The 14,885-nt window shown below is 40.6% G+C and overlaps 1 protein-coding gene across 1 annotated transcript in view; it reads right to left on the bottom strand.

The window, feature by feature from the left end:
- Positions 1–246: 246 nt before the first annotated feature.
- The window catches only part of fam20ca (FAM20C golgi associated secretory pathway kinase a), a 35,566-nt gene continuing 20,927 nt past the window's right edge, over positions 247–14,885 (bottom strand). Inside the window, exons 4-10 of the mRNA XM_054607671.1 lie at positions 6,027–6,119; positions 3,985–4,100; positions 3,350–3,530; positions 3,107–3,216; positions 2,874–2,955; positions 2,549–2,608; positions 247–1,488 (exon numbers count right to left, since the gene is read on the bottom strand). Of these exons, the coding sequence (XP_054463646.1) occupies positions 1,230–1,488; positions 2,549–2,608; positions 2,874–2,955; positions 3,107–3,216; positions 3,350–3,530; positions 3,985–4,100; positions 6,027–6,119 (901 nt within the window). The 3' untranslated portion in view covers positions 247–1,229. The remainder of the gene's footprint in view (positions 1,489–2,548; positions 2,609–2,873; positions 2,956–3,106; positions 3,217–3,349; positions 3,531–3,984; positions 4,101–6,026; positions 6,120–14,885) is intronic.

The following is a 14,885-nucleotide window of genomic DNA, read 5'->3' as shown; positions in this document are numbered from 1 at the left end:
TACCTGGTCGGTCAGTGCACAGGACTCTTAGGTGGAAACTAAATGGCACAACTTAATGTCAGAAATCATATAGCTGTGTTGTTATCCTATGATGTGAACAAAAAATTGTATTTAAAGGAATGACAATTTAAATAGCATCCAAAATGCTAAGGTAACTAAGGTAAATATATCCCAAAATATAAAACAACGTAACATAGAATTCATTAAACCACTCTTATTCTTTGTGACACACCAATAAATAGTCATTTGAACATGAAATATCATAACAACTGTAACATACAAACTGTAACATTTTGTAATGCATTCATTGTAAAATGATATCATAACAGACAACTCCAGATGTTTCAGGTCTTCGTGTAAGAAAAATTTGAATTTGATGGAAATTACCATTTAATGAATGAGCACTGGTCTCTTTGCATTATTTTTGGTTCGGAAAATACTATTATAATGTAGTGCTGTTGTACTGCATGTTGCGCAAGCTAGACTTGCAGAGAAGATGGGAAAGTAAAAAAGAGAGATACAATATCAGAATAAGGCAAAGTGAACGTACTGTCTGAACTACAGTGTCAAATATACTTGCACTCAGATTTATGCTGTTCAGAAGTATGTGATTTTCAATCGGTCTGTTCCGAGTGTGTGCCAAGACAAAAATGCTTATGAATATAGATAAAGAGGATACACTGTTTGGAAACTCTTATTCTCCTGGTTGAAGTTGGTTTGTCCCAGGCCTGACATGTTTTACAAAGAGAAAATAAAAAACCTTCCACACTTTTTCTCAACCTTTTCATCCATCGTAATAACTGATAAAGCTTTTTTTACTGACCATATGCTGCCCAAGTCAGAGTACGTTCTCATTTGGTTATGCAATAATATTATAAAACACATAAAACAAACTGATACCCTCCATTTTCAAAACAAACAGGATAAAATCTGAACACAGCAGTGGTTCCTTTCTGTCCCATACAACAAAAATACATCTGTATCTAACAAATACAAAGCCTCTGTGTGAGCACAGTCTTTCATGGCATCTGTGGTCCCTTCCTTCTTTTTTAAACACACTTGAAAGCAGTTACCAGAGAGGCAATGATGGCAAGTCTTGGAATTCACTGAATTCAGCTTGATATCAGAGGCGGGACTTTTGGTGCAATCCCATTGGTCGAGCAGCCACCGACGTGGTCCATTGTTCATGTGTCAATGGTGGTTTCTGTCCCCTCAGAGTCTCGCCCTCACTACCTGTGGCCTGGGCTCCTGTGGGTGGCTGTGTCCCCGCCTAGATCTTCCTCCACAACATTAACATAACCTTCTTTCTCTATGCAGCCTGCCAGGACCTGCAGCACCAGCCGGAGCCTGCGGTCCAAGGCATGGAGGTGACGCTGGATGAGGATCGGGGACAGTCGGTCACGGAGCAGGGACTCCCCCATCAGGGAGCTCAGCTGGTACTCCTCTTTGGCCAGCAGCTGGAGACGCAGGTAAGAAGATTTCCTCACCCTGGAAAGTGTAATTAAAGAGGATATTTTAAATTAAACTCTACTCTCTAGTATTGCTGTATTTATTCCTACCGTGAACATGTATATTAGTTTAACTTTCTTGCCATTTTTGCCTTTACTCGATAGATGCGTGTGCATGGAATTAACAGATGTATTTCTGCAGCACACAGTAATTGTTTTACAGTCCTTTACATCGAAAAAAATCTGATCTACACCTACAACTGAAGTGTAAACTCATGGCTTCAGCAGAGAGAGAACTAGGGGTGCAGCACCTTTATATCAGATATATCAGATGACCCGCCTCTAAAGCATTGTTTCCCATTAGGAAACAATGCTTTGAAGAAATGTTTATGTTGTCTCATTTTTGTCTTATTTTCTTTATGGCGTGTAAATGATCTTATTACTGCTGTGATGCAGTAAAATGACCCTAAACTAAGCTTTGTACCCTGGTGATGTACAGATTTCAGTGAAATATAAACAAATGCATCGTTTCACTTTTTCTAATGTCATGGTTACTTTAGCAAAAGTCAGCAAGATGTAAAAAAGGTTAATTTATTTACTGTACTCTAAAACCCATTTTCATGCGCCCCTCGGCGAGCGCTGTGCCCAAAGTTCAATCCGGTTGAATTTTGAACCGCGCTCAGTGTGAAAGGCCCATTAGGAGGTTTTCTCTGATGTTAAGCATAGTGTCATTTTTTACCATTGAGACAATATTTTGTAAATTAAGTTGAGAAGCCTAAGGGTAGTGCAAGACAAAATCTCACAGTGTCCAAAATTGGAAAAGGGTTTAACACATTTCATAGTAATCTTCACATTATACATAAGACATAACTTTTGTAGATTCGGGACTGATGGTGGTGATGGAGCAGCAGGCAGGTCACAAATACATTACAAATCATTGTCTGTGCGATATTGATTTCCAAAGAAGATCAAGGCAAGGAGAAGTAAATAGAAGAGATATCTTGCTCTGGTGTGGAAAGGCTGAAGGAAGGACTGACTGACTGAAACAATAACCCAACTAAAAGCACCTAAGAAACTCCCAAACAACAAACAAGTCTGACCTGCAGCACTGGCTGAGAGGCACCAAGATGGAAAGCTCATCATGGGAGTGTTTTCCAAAACTACAAGGGAGAAAGTAAGGATCAAAAGATGGCTGCAGAAATCATCACAAACACAATGTTAGACTTTGCTATTCATCCTATTCCTTCACTGATTCTGATGAAGCTTCTCGAGCTTCATGAGAAATGTTTAAAGTGTGTAGATAGGGAACATTTTAATTAATCAATATTTTACTATAATATCTCATAATTTGCAATGTCACATGTTAAACTGATGTTAAACACAGCCATTTTCAGTGGGTGAAATATTTTGCCGTTTTTTCTTTACCCTCTTCCATTGTCTAGGTGAATAATGAAGGTGTCATTTCCAAATTTCTCAAAAGTTTCATAATGGTGTCGATCCATGTTACCTGAACAAGGAGAGAGCAAAGTGGGGAGTTAATGTGAAGACACTGTAGTTAATGATATCATGATTAAATAGAGGCCTAAACATGCCAATGATTAATCTGTGAATGCAGTATATTTATATTTATGTAATGTCATTCCCAAATTTCCTCTTACCCATCAAGAAGTCAAAGATGGTCATATCCATGACATCCAGCAGTCGAGTGCCTCGGTCATACGGAGGAGTCTGCTTAACCTCGTCACAGTAATCTGGGTCCACCTCCCACCTGAGAGCGTGCAAAAATATATTTAAAAATAATCAATGCTTCTATATTTAGTCATAGTAATCAGCAGAGTTGAAACTTTGACTCAGAGGGCCAGACGTGTGCTGACAGATCCATGAGTGTGTTGTTTCCTTACTCGGCTTTCTTGCGTTTGTGGTAGGAGCGTCTCCAGGGGTTTCTCCATGTCTTGCGTTTGGCCAGGTTCAGGTCCGGCAGGAAGGCTGCCAGCGAGCCTTCGATCTGGTCCGGTTTTCCGCACAGAGCATGCTCAGTGGAGCAGTAGTACGAGCACTCACCGTAGAAGCAGATGTTATTGGCTGAGGAGAGAAAAAACAAAACACTCTGATTTAGAAATTGTGTTAAAGGGGAATCAAAGAGGAAATATATACGTTTTATTGAGTGGTTGTATATAGGTGTGTATTTATATTTATCAAAACCCTCGTCAGGCTTAACTATGTAAAGCTTTGAGAATAAGCTGAATAACAGTGCCACCCGGTGAGGACTTTTGGCTATGGCTCTCTTTATCACCACATCCCACCCTCACATTCTTGCCATTTGTACTGCTTTGAAGAGCAGTCCAGGACATACGAACCCAGACTACCCTCAACTACAGAAAAATGCCCCACTTTGTAAATAATCCAGTTTACTTCAAGCTGCAGTGTCTCACATGTGAAGCCAGTGTTGTTCGGTGCTCTGTCCCTTAAGTACGAGTGATGCAGCCAACTAGCTGCATTATTGAGCCCAAGCAGCAGACGCTGGCAGAGCTTCTACCTGGTGAGATGAAGAAGGTCCTCCACAGCTTCTTGTCACGCGTCACATCCCTGATCTCCCTTGTCATGTTGACAAGTCGCCCAGCCACTGGGGGCACTCGCCGGAAGTCAAGGATCCTAAAGAAAGAGAGAGAGAGACATTTAAAGTTTAAACATTTAAAATAAACCAGGATTTGCAGACTTGAAAGTCAGATGCAGCTGCATAAGATATTTAGCCTCCAGCTCAGGAGGTGCAGAATTTAAGAGCATCCCCAGCCGACCAGGAGAGCTATGAACACAGAGTACCTGCACTTTGTGAGCTGCTCTGACCCAGTCCTCTTGATGTCTGCACCTTTCCTGCTTGCATTATCTATCTATTAATGCTCATCACCTGCATGCCTACACAACAACAGGATATAATTGTGCTCCCTTTATATCCATTACTGTAAAACAATAAAGACAGCTCAAAGAACAAGTGAGACATCAAGATACTCTTTCTTTACAGACGAATAATGTTTAGTGGTTTCCAATCCAGACTTGATCTGAATCATCGCAGCCCACAAGATGTTTAATAATTCATTATCTTTACAGCAGCACTGATTGACATCCAACATCCGAGTCAAAAATAAACAAGGATAAAAAAGGTGTGTGTGTCTACCTCCCACCTGTCCCACCAACACACACTCATACACAGACAAACACACCGTAAGCCTCTAATCTATATTTAGATGCTTGTGTTAGTTCTACACTTTATGCTCTCAAACTCTTGTGCTTCCTTTCGGTCTCCATCTCTCTCTCTCATTCTGCTCTTACGCTCTTATGTCTGAACACTATACCTGTTCAGCCCCTCTGTAGCCTGCCTTAGTGTATGTTGGCTGTCCAAATGACCCTGACCCATTTGAGACTGAAGCTAAGCCTCCTGGGAGCAGGCACACACACACACACACAGACAGACACACAGACCGGCTGAGTGCAACAGAGTTGGTGAAACTTTAGCCTACAGAGGACCGCATTCAGGAGCTGCAAACTGCACCGTCATGTCGGGCCCCGGCGACAAAGGAGCACTTTTGTGTGGGTGTGTGTGTGTGTGTGAGAGCACACTCAGGCTTTTATTTGTGTGCACTCTGCCTATTACACACCCCTGAGTCACAATGAGTTCACAGAGATGATAAACACAGTATGGCAAAGAACAGATGGTAAAACTCCCCCGGAGGTAGTTACTGGAAAGCAGTGATGCTGCCTTTTACCTTACGTCTTCAGGACATTTAGGTATATTACATCAGAACTGTCTAAAATTAGAAATCAAATTAAAAAAAGTTTTAACCTCAGACCTTTTCATTCCTGGTTCAACATAAAGCCAGACACTAGTAATAGTAATAGCTCAGACCGGTATCCAGAGGCTGCTGTGGTCAGGTTACTTGTCTTTAATTGGTAAGCAACCCGGCATGGTGCATGCAATCTAAAAAAAACACAACCCCGCATGGTGGTCATGCTGTGCCTGTCATTTCCTGTTTGGCTCCATCTTCCTGCCCACGCAAACACATGTCGCTGACCTCATCTCACAGAGAGTGAGAGTGTTTACTTGTGAGTATGTGAGAGGTAATTATAATGGCCTCAGCAGACCTCAAGACGACCTGTACACCATTAATCAGCCTCCCCCACAATCCCAAACTATCACTATCACATTTGACTCTTCTCTCTGTTGAGTTTTTTACCTCGTCAGCTGAAGTGTGTAGAATAAAAGGACCATGTGGAAATTAATATACTCAGCAGCAAGTAAAAGGAGATGATCCCAGCGCTCGGAGTGTTATCTAATCCCTCATGTACCAAATCGGATCCCATTCAGATTTTCACAGCTCAAGTCTATGTAGGAGCACATCTGGTTTATTAATGGTGTTGCTGTTTGTATGAACGGACATGTGCGACCGGTGATTCTTCCTGGAACAGACCGCGAAGGATGATTTGAAAACGTGCTCGGACAGGAAACAGATGAGTCAAACAGATGACACAAATCTCAACATAACAGGGTTTTTCAAGGGAAAAAAAAAAGATGCCAAAACTCACCTGTCCAAGTGAAAAGCAGCAATCTCAGCGTTGTGCCTCTCAAAGTCGGAGAAGTAGAAGAAGTCTGGAGGGGTTTCCTGCTCCCGAGTCTGCCTGAACGAAAGTGGTTTAAAAAACATTAAACATAACATCAGCAGGACCATTTTCAGTCAAGGCCTTTCATTTCTCAACTTTAGATAAGAGTAACAAGAGGAGACATGATAAGAATGAACATTTCTACATTTCTATCTGCCCTAAACCGAAAAAATACGTGTTAAATTTGGGGCTGTAAGATGAGAAAGTTGAAAATGTGAATTCACACAATGTTTGCTTGTTCCATCCTCTCAGTAAGGCATCAGTAGGGTACTTCAAAACAAAATCTCTTTATGACTGTGTGTTTCAAAGTTAAGTACGCCATCTTTTCATTTGAGACATTTCAGCTCTTCTCCGCGCCAATCTCCTCAGCTTTCATTGGATTTTCGTCTCCTGCGGGTCGAAACTCATCCCAGCGTCTGCATCCCTTTCTAGGACAGAAGTTGCCACACTAGACCAAAGTCTATGTGGACAAGCTGGATAAGAGTCTTGCTCACATCCCACAGTTCCTCTCAGCAAACAAACACACACACACACACACACACACACACACACACACACACACACACACACACACACACACACACACACACACACACACACACACACACACACACACACACACACACACACACACACACACACAGACAAACACACACAGAAAGACACCCAGGAGATGTGAATCCCTGCCAACCAAGCCATGGATCTGAGTCAGGAACTGCCAGAAGCCTCTTTGTGTCTGTCTTTCTGCTTGTTGTCTGGCAGTAGGAAATCAACTCTCCACATTCCCAAACTTTCTTTGTCTCACACACACGCACGCACACACACACACACACACACACACACACACACACACACACACACACACACACACACACACACACACACACACACACACACACACACACATGCATACACACCATACCTAGAGATTGAGCTAAACCTGACACACCCACATTTAATCATTGCTGCCTCTTACTGTATCCCTTCCTGCTCCACCCCTCCTCCCCTATATTATTTTGGATTGGACTTCTGGGTGCACTGTTTTCACGTCTCCTTCTCTCCAAATGCTCTCTGACAACAGAAACTAACATGTCTTATGCTTTCAAATGTCAAGGAAGCAGCCTTTTACACATAAAGCAACTGCTGCTAGTGGTCTCTTCTTTCTCACCCAGAGCAATGAGGGGACTAATGGTGTTTTTGTTCAGGTTGCAGGGCGGGGGATATAAGATACTGTGAAGATAAGGAGGGCTAGAATAAAAGGGAGCAAGAGCCCTTGCTTTTAAAAGGTGACCTTATGAGCCGGAGCACTCAGTGCACCTATTAGCACTCAAATATGCCTTTTTATCAAAGCACCTTATCACAGGTTGGTTATCAGTGTTGCTAAAAAAGACTAAGTGGCACAAGACATTCAAGTTTGAACACTGAGAGGTGAAATGTAGGCTTTTTCCTCACAATAACAATAACTCGTACTTTAATAAGTCACTTTCTCTGGGAAGTCAGTAAAAAAGAAAGTGAGAGAGTGAAGTTGAAGCTTGTCTGCCTTCAGTCAGTTGCTGTAATGATGCCGCTTCCATGCTATTCCCCCATGTATGATTTTTTTCTTCTTCCCTGATTGCACTTTACTCTTTAGAGAATGTGTAACATAAACCTGACTGACAGGCATTACGGGGTGCTGGTTGCCATGGTTACCAAGATGTAAAATGCAATTTCCTGTCAGGGAAGAAGCTTAGAGTTTGAAATGTACTGCAATTGCAGGTTTGTGATGTGAAAAGCCATACCACTAGAACACACACTCTCAAATACGCACGCACACACACACACACACACATACACATACACATACACACACACACACACACACACACACACACACACACACATACACATACACACACCCTTTATGAATGAGTGTCCTTGACAATAAAAGGCCCTTTATCTGAAGTAGACTGTGATTAGGCTACAGCCGACGTACTGTAGCTCAGCAGAATCTTCAGGAGTGTGAGTGCGGCTTGTGAGGTGAGGAAACTGAACTGCTTGCCTATGTGAACTCAATTTGTGCTGACTCAGCAATTTTAATACTCTTTCATGAGCTGAGACCCGCACAGTGGAGGGTTATATTAGAGGGATGGGAGAGGGACGGGGGCAAACACGGCAACAACAGCTGTGGCCCAGACTCTGCATGCACACTCCTTCTTTTGCAATCAGAAGTGAAACGAGGAGCTGGCGCTAAGTGAAATGGAACGCTGAATAAGGGATTTTCAAGGCGACCAAACATTTCACAATTAACTTTCATGAACGGAGCACACACTGTGAAAGGGTTAAAGTTGTATGATTAAAACACGGACAACACACAGACCGGGCCATGCCGCGGTAATGACCTGTCAATCACAAAGGTAGCCCCGCCCTAAAGTACATCTAGCTTTCAAGTGTATTTTATTCGAAATAGAACCATAATTTACAAAATAAACATCATGCTGTATTGAAAAAGACTTGAAAGTTGCGATTGACACCGTAAACTCTTGTTGACAATGTTTACTGAAGTAAGATGAAGAGAGATGTAGGGTCATTTTCTAATAGACTTCTATAGACTTGAACAACCAACACTCCAACTGGATGTTGCCATCATGCGCAAGCAAACTTTTAATTAAAACAATTGTATCTCTGGCTTAAATTAGTGATAGCACATATATAAAGAAAACATATTCCCTTTTGCTGTAATGGCATCTTGCTACTGATCCAACTTAGAGAACAAGAACAGAAAGGGTACATGGGAGATTTTTCATCTATTGGTAATCCACAGCAGATTTCAGCCCCCCACTGACAGGCGTCTTTGTCTCTGTCTGGCCCTCAGTCCTCTGTGTGTGTTTGTGTGTGTGTGTGTGTGTGTGTGTGTGTGTGTGTGTGTGTGTGTGTGTGTGTGTGTGTGTGTGTGTGTGTGTGTGTGTGTGTGTGTGTGTGTTTGTGTGTGTGTGTAGCTGAGAAGACATGGGGAGTGCTTTTCTCTGAGATCTGAGTCAAAGCACATGCAACATTTGTACACTCACACACATAAATAAAACAAACACAAATTGTTTGCTATCGGCGACTAAGTCATGTAAGAACCAATTTTGTGTAGTAACAAAATGTTGTAGCATTTTGCAAGGGACTATAAACTAAATATATGTTTTAATATCAATGTATCAATTGACAATGTGAAAACAGCGTGTGATTGTGAAAGAGATAGATCATCAATGTTTAGCTGTCTAGCCAACAAATTTGCAGTTTTGGTTTTCTCTCTCCGCTGTTTCCAGCCCAAAAAAAGCTCTAAAAACTCACTGTACACAACCTGCTGAACACCAAACAGCAGACAGACACAGTTAGCAGCTAGCTGGTGAAAACAGTGGAACATTTAGCAGTTAAAGACAGCGATAGTTGGAGTAGAGGAATTGGATGAGACCAAAAACAGAGCTAAAAGAGAGTGAATATTAGACTTACATCCATTAGGGGACCAGAAACACGACTCCATGTGAATAATAATGTTGCTCTGTAATTATTGGCTGTGTAAATAAACAACTATTTATATCAACTACTTAAAGTGATGATACGTCTGTGTTATGTGTTCACAACTTGATTCTGCTGCCCTAAAGTAGGCAGATGTAAATTATGTAATGTGGTAATAGTATCTAATAACGTGGAGAAAGAACCACTGATGGCCATTTATTGTTAATGAGCATATTTTTTTCTAATGCAGATGACTTTTGAATAGAACTTAAAGACTTTTCAAACTTCGATCACTATTAGAAGATGTTTTCTTCACTTTCACATTAACTAAACAGTTCCCTTGTGCTCTCTTCTAGTCAACCATATCAACTACGTGACTATAACTCCAAGATGTTCTAATGCGTCCTTGGGGCTTAACTAAGTTCTGATCCATAACAAGTTATTTCATCCTCCAAACAAGAAGAGGAACTGTAGCTGTCAAAGCGTACCAGTTAAAAGTCAAATAAATACAAAAAGAGAATAACTAATGAGAATAACAAAAAAAAGTTGTCATGCAGCTTGCAGTCCGAAGAAATCTAGTTTTCCCACATAAGGAGGAGAGAGAAGGATAAAAGGTTATTTATTAATACTAAACCCTGATTGTTTTTTTTTCTAACCTGCTTTGATTAACCAATTATGTTTGGGCACTGTGCAGCCTGACCCCATTTAACACCAGTTATACTGTATATCATCCACCAGCTTCTCTCCTCTCTTTTTCTTCCACTTATTCCTTCCCTGTACTCATGTCTATGACATTGTCTTCCCTTCTCTTGCTCTTCTCTCTCCTGACCAATTTTCCCCACCGATATTGTTACAAAACAAATTTCACTAAGGTATACACATACATTTCCCCTCCCTCTTGACACTAGGAAAGCAGTACTATGGAATGCCTTTTCTACAGTACTGAAAGTCTTTTTTTTTGTGCATGAAGGTTTTGGAGAAAAACTAGTGATTAGTGCCATACATTCAGGACACTTTAAGGTAAATGGCACCTTGTAGAGTACACACAACACCTCTGAAGGTGACAGACAGGTGGAGGATTGGAGGACTAGATAAAACCCCTTCAGCCTTGTGATTTGTGTCAGAGGTGCTTGTCTGTCACCAGCAAAACATTCAGAAGTATCTTGGAGAGCTGTGTGTGTGTAAGTGCTTGTGTTTACATCGGCAAGCAGCAACATACTGTGAGTGTATTAATACATTTTGTGTGTATTCCTGTCTTCTGAGTCCTCTTTATTTTCCTCCACGCTTCTTCGCTTCCTCCAGCTGCTGTATCGGAGTAGGATCTAAGCATCGTCCGAGGGCCCCAAGGTAGCTGTCTAGATTGAATTTCAAATCAATGTTACACAAGTTGTGTTCTAGCCTCAGCTATTTTCAACACACAGGGTGAAGCACCGCCAGGAGGGAAAGGCAAGTTATCTGCATGTGTGGGAAGCAATACGGGCGATATTATCATAAGAATGCTGAGGAAAAGACTAGCCTTGAAGAAGATGGATGATGGCCTCAGTCAGTGCTTCAATTTCAAAGTTATTAGATACTCATGAGCTGGGAGAGAGTGTGGCATTGATATGAAGGCAGAGCAAGATTATAGCCTTCCTGCTGCATAAAGTATTCAGTATGTGTGGGTGTAGAGGTGCAATTATCTATTGATTGATCTTTTATCAGAGAAGGGGGCCCTGGGGAGAGATGTATTAACATTGATTATGTGCATTCAAGATATTAGTTATTAAAATAAGGTTATGTGATTTATATATATAGGGGCCATTTTTAAGGAAATGCAACATAAATTACATGCTGGTAGGGATTTGTTTTTTATAGATGGCCAATGAGAATTCATAATTCTGGTTGGCTGGACACCTATAGTGCTTGTGTTGCTTGCAGAAACACTGAGCTTTAACTAACAAGAGTAATGAGTTACTGATTCTTTTTTGTACTTAATATCTTTATATCTTATGTCATATTGTCATATATTATAAGATTCGACAGGTTCTTATTGTAAACAAATGATCATATTCTATATCATAATCATATTCAATGTTTCTCACTAAATACAATTGTTCAATCTAAAGGCATTACAATTCTTTTAAATGTTTTTACACCTGCATTAAATACCACATCAGTTTGCAGTATACTTCTTCTCCCCTTTTATTTTACTCCTGCTACATTTCATGGCCCTGCATCGCCGCCAATTTTAAGTATGCATTTTCACCCTTTATAGTCGGCAGAAATGTTCACCACATCTCAAAATGTGTAGTTACTGTATGTCGCAAAGCTGCTTTATTAAATACAAAGAAAGCCCCTGTAACCCGACTTTCTCTTAATAAGTCATCCAGTGTGTTCTGTTCTCTATCTTCCATCTATCTCAAACTGTTTAATCTCACGTATTCCTTCTTTCCCAATTATCTCCACTTCCTTCAGTCTTTCTTGGCTGTCTGACCTTCTGTCCATAATAAAACCTGCAGGCAGAAACTGAGAACTTGAATTTGGACTATAAATGCACTGCTTTGAGGGAAGCTGTGTAGCTGTGAGCTAGGTCACTATCTGCGACCACCAGAGCTCTCCGGCAACCCTTGAGATTACAGAAACCCTCAGAGCTATAGTGTAAATTGTGTCAGTGTGTGTGTGTGTGGAGTCGTGTTGAGTCACGATTGAGAGTCAAAGAGAGAGAATGTGCCCGTCCAACTGTCTCATCTGGCCAGATGGCTGGGAGTCCCTGTCTGTTTATGTCAGGGATCAGACCATGGCTTATGGGTCCGCAAAGCCCTGCTGCTCTCCATCTACCCTCTGTGTGTGCAGACTGCACAGAGTGCTGGAAATAAAAACACGTACTATATGACTACTGACAGGTTGGGGATCAGGGACTACAATAGGAGCTCAACTTCAAGATGAAAATATGAACATTAAAAGCTCTTATCAAAATATGATTGTCAATGATTGTCAATGACCCTTTAATGCCTGGAGGGGGATTAGTGTATTTACAATAATCGACACAGTACAGTACTACATGAATAGAAGAAGAGTAATTTCACAATCCCTGCACACAATTTCTCTCCATTCATTTTAGTCTGGCAATGTTAAGTACGCACTTTGCTTTGTAGAGTAAAATAAATGACTGACAGTTCTCTCTTTCATAGTGAGAAATAAAAAACAACAACATTGTTACCTAGAAATATCAAATTCCTCAAATGAATAAATAAGATAAGCGATTGCACTCAGCTTACAACGTTCACCTAGTTTTCGAGATCCCATTCTAGAATAATGATTTATGTTTCTTCCACAAACAAGTTACCTCAATTACCCGATTCAAATTTCATAAAATTACATCTCTTTCTTCTCCCTCTTTGAACAATCTAGAATATATATGCAAATTTAGTTCATTTTCAAAAAAAGATGTCTCCTGCTGGTTTTCAAGTTCACACATCACATTTGTGTAAATGACATACTGGATTTTGATTGCCTCTAAACTCATTGTAATTTCAAAAAATCCTTCTTGTACGTTCATGCATTTAAGATGAACACAGTGAAACTTTCCCCCTGCAGCAGCTGAACGTGAAAACATCCTTCTAGCTTCAAACTCTGCTCATACATCATTCTGTACAGTGAAGCTCGAACATCAAAGTGAATAAACAACCAGCAAAACACATTCTTTTTTTAAGTTGGGACGGGGCTTTAAATAGTTGTTTATGAAGTCCAGGTTTTGCAAGTCATGCCATCGTCTACACACCCGGATTGGTCCAGTACCACTCGGGTCAGAATAAACTGTTGAGTAAATGTTAAATCTTAACTCACACATGATTGTGTATACTGACCTTCATTTAGTCTGGCTTTGGGAGGATATTATGAAGTGTCTGGGATGACGGTGCAGATGGAGCGAGTCAGTGTGAAGTCCATTTGGCTGATTAATGTTCAGTAATGTGGTCAGTAATTTTCAGAAAATCCCTAATGCCTGGTCAACATGTAGGATTGTGTACGTATCAAATAACTCCCCAAGTTGCAGCTGTGAGGCTGAATCTCACTTCCTTCTCCTCTGCTCTACATTACTCTGAGAGATGTTTCTTAAGTGGCTGTCAACTTTCCTTTTTTTTTTCTTCTCTGCTAGACCTAATTGACAAGTGTGACACATTCTGTCGTGTTCCCCTGGGCATATCGCTCCATAGAGCTCACTGTTTAAAGACCTGAAATTACTTTAAAGACCTGATGCAAAGCTGCAGAATTATATCTGGGCTTTTGGGATCCCTTCCCTACAATCATCTTAACGGGCTCCCCTGAGTCGTGAGCGCACTTAGACTTTGTGTGAAAAAAAGAAGCTGGAAATCTTATTAGTATCACTGCGTATTTGTCATTTCCACAAAGCCACATTTTAATGAATGCATTAACGCTTTTCCATGTCAAAATAAGTGTTTGGCTCGTTACTAGATAAGCGTATTCACTGGTGGCTTTCAGTAAGAAGTGCTAGCAAACGGCAGCTCTCTGATATCAATAGACTTAATGTTTTATGACTCAACTGCTTTTCAATTGCATTTCATTCAATAACCAGAAAATAAAATTCATACAGCTGTTGTGACATAACAAGAGCTTAACATTAGAAGGACTTTTTTTTTACAGCAACAGATGTTGGAGAAAATGATTAAAAGGATTATTTTAGTCAGCGTTGTTATAAAAATTGATGTCTTTTCATTTTTAAAATAGACATGTGTCATTTTGTATCACGAATTTTCACACTTTTTACATTTACATTTTTAATATATATATATGTGTATAACAGCAACAACCTATGGATTTTGTCGGTGTCTGGTGAATTAAATGTAAATATATTAAATGAATACATGTTCTAAATGTATTCAATGGTCACCTTGTAAACGACAAAAATGAAGCGTGCCATACTTGTTTTATTATTTTGAGCTTTGGCCTCAAATATAAAGTCAGTAACTACAGCTTCATGTACGTGAGAGGCATCTGAAGAGAATACTTGGCAAAAGGGGACATTTGCTTTGCAGAACGTAACATTACTCCAACCTGGCAGACTTTCATCAGACTAGCTGAAGCTTTGAGGGTACCGATGGATGGAAGCGAAATGCAGAGAACATGAACACTTTGTGCAAGGAAAGACGGTTGGCGGTGGTTTGAAGGAGTTGGATCCTAAGGGAGTGACATTAAGGCAAGCAAGACGTCTCAGCAGGCCGAGGCCACTTGTCAACTGGGCTGAAATTCATCTGGCTGTTGGGCTCGTATGATAAACTGAAGTCATACAGCATTTGTATTAGTGGT

Source organism: Anoplopoma fimbria, chromosome 11, assembly GCF_027596085.1.
Source record: "Anoplopoma fimbria isolate UVic2021 breed Golden Eagle Sablefish chromosome 11, Afim_UVic_2022, whole genome shotgun sequence".
Lineage (NCBI taxonomy): Eukaryota > Metazoa > Chordata > Actinopteri > Perciformes > Anoplopomatidae > Anoplopoma > Anoplopoma fimbria.
This window is presented reverse-complemented; position numbering and strand designations above follow the sequence as displayed.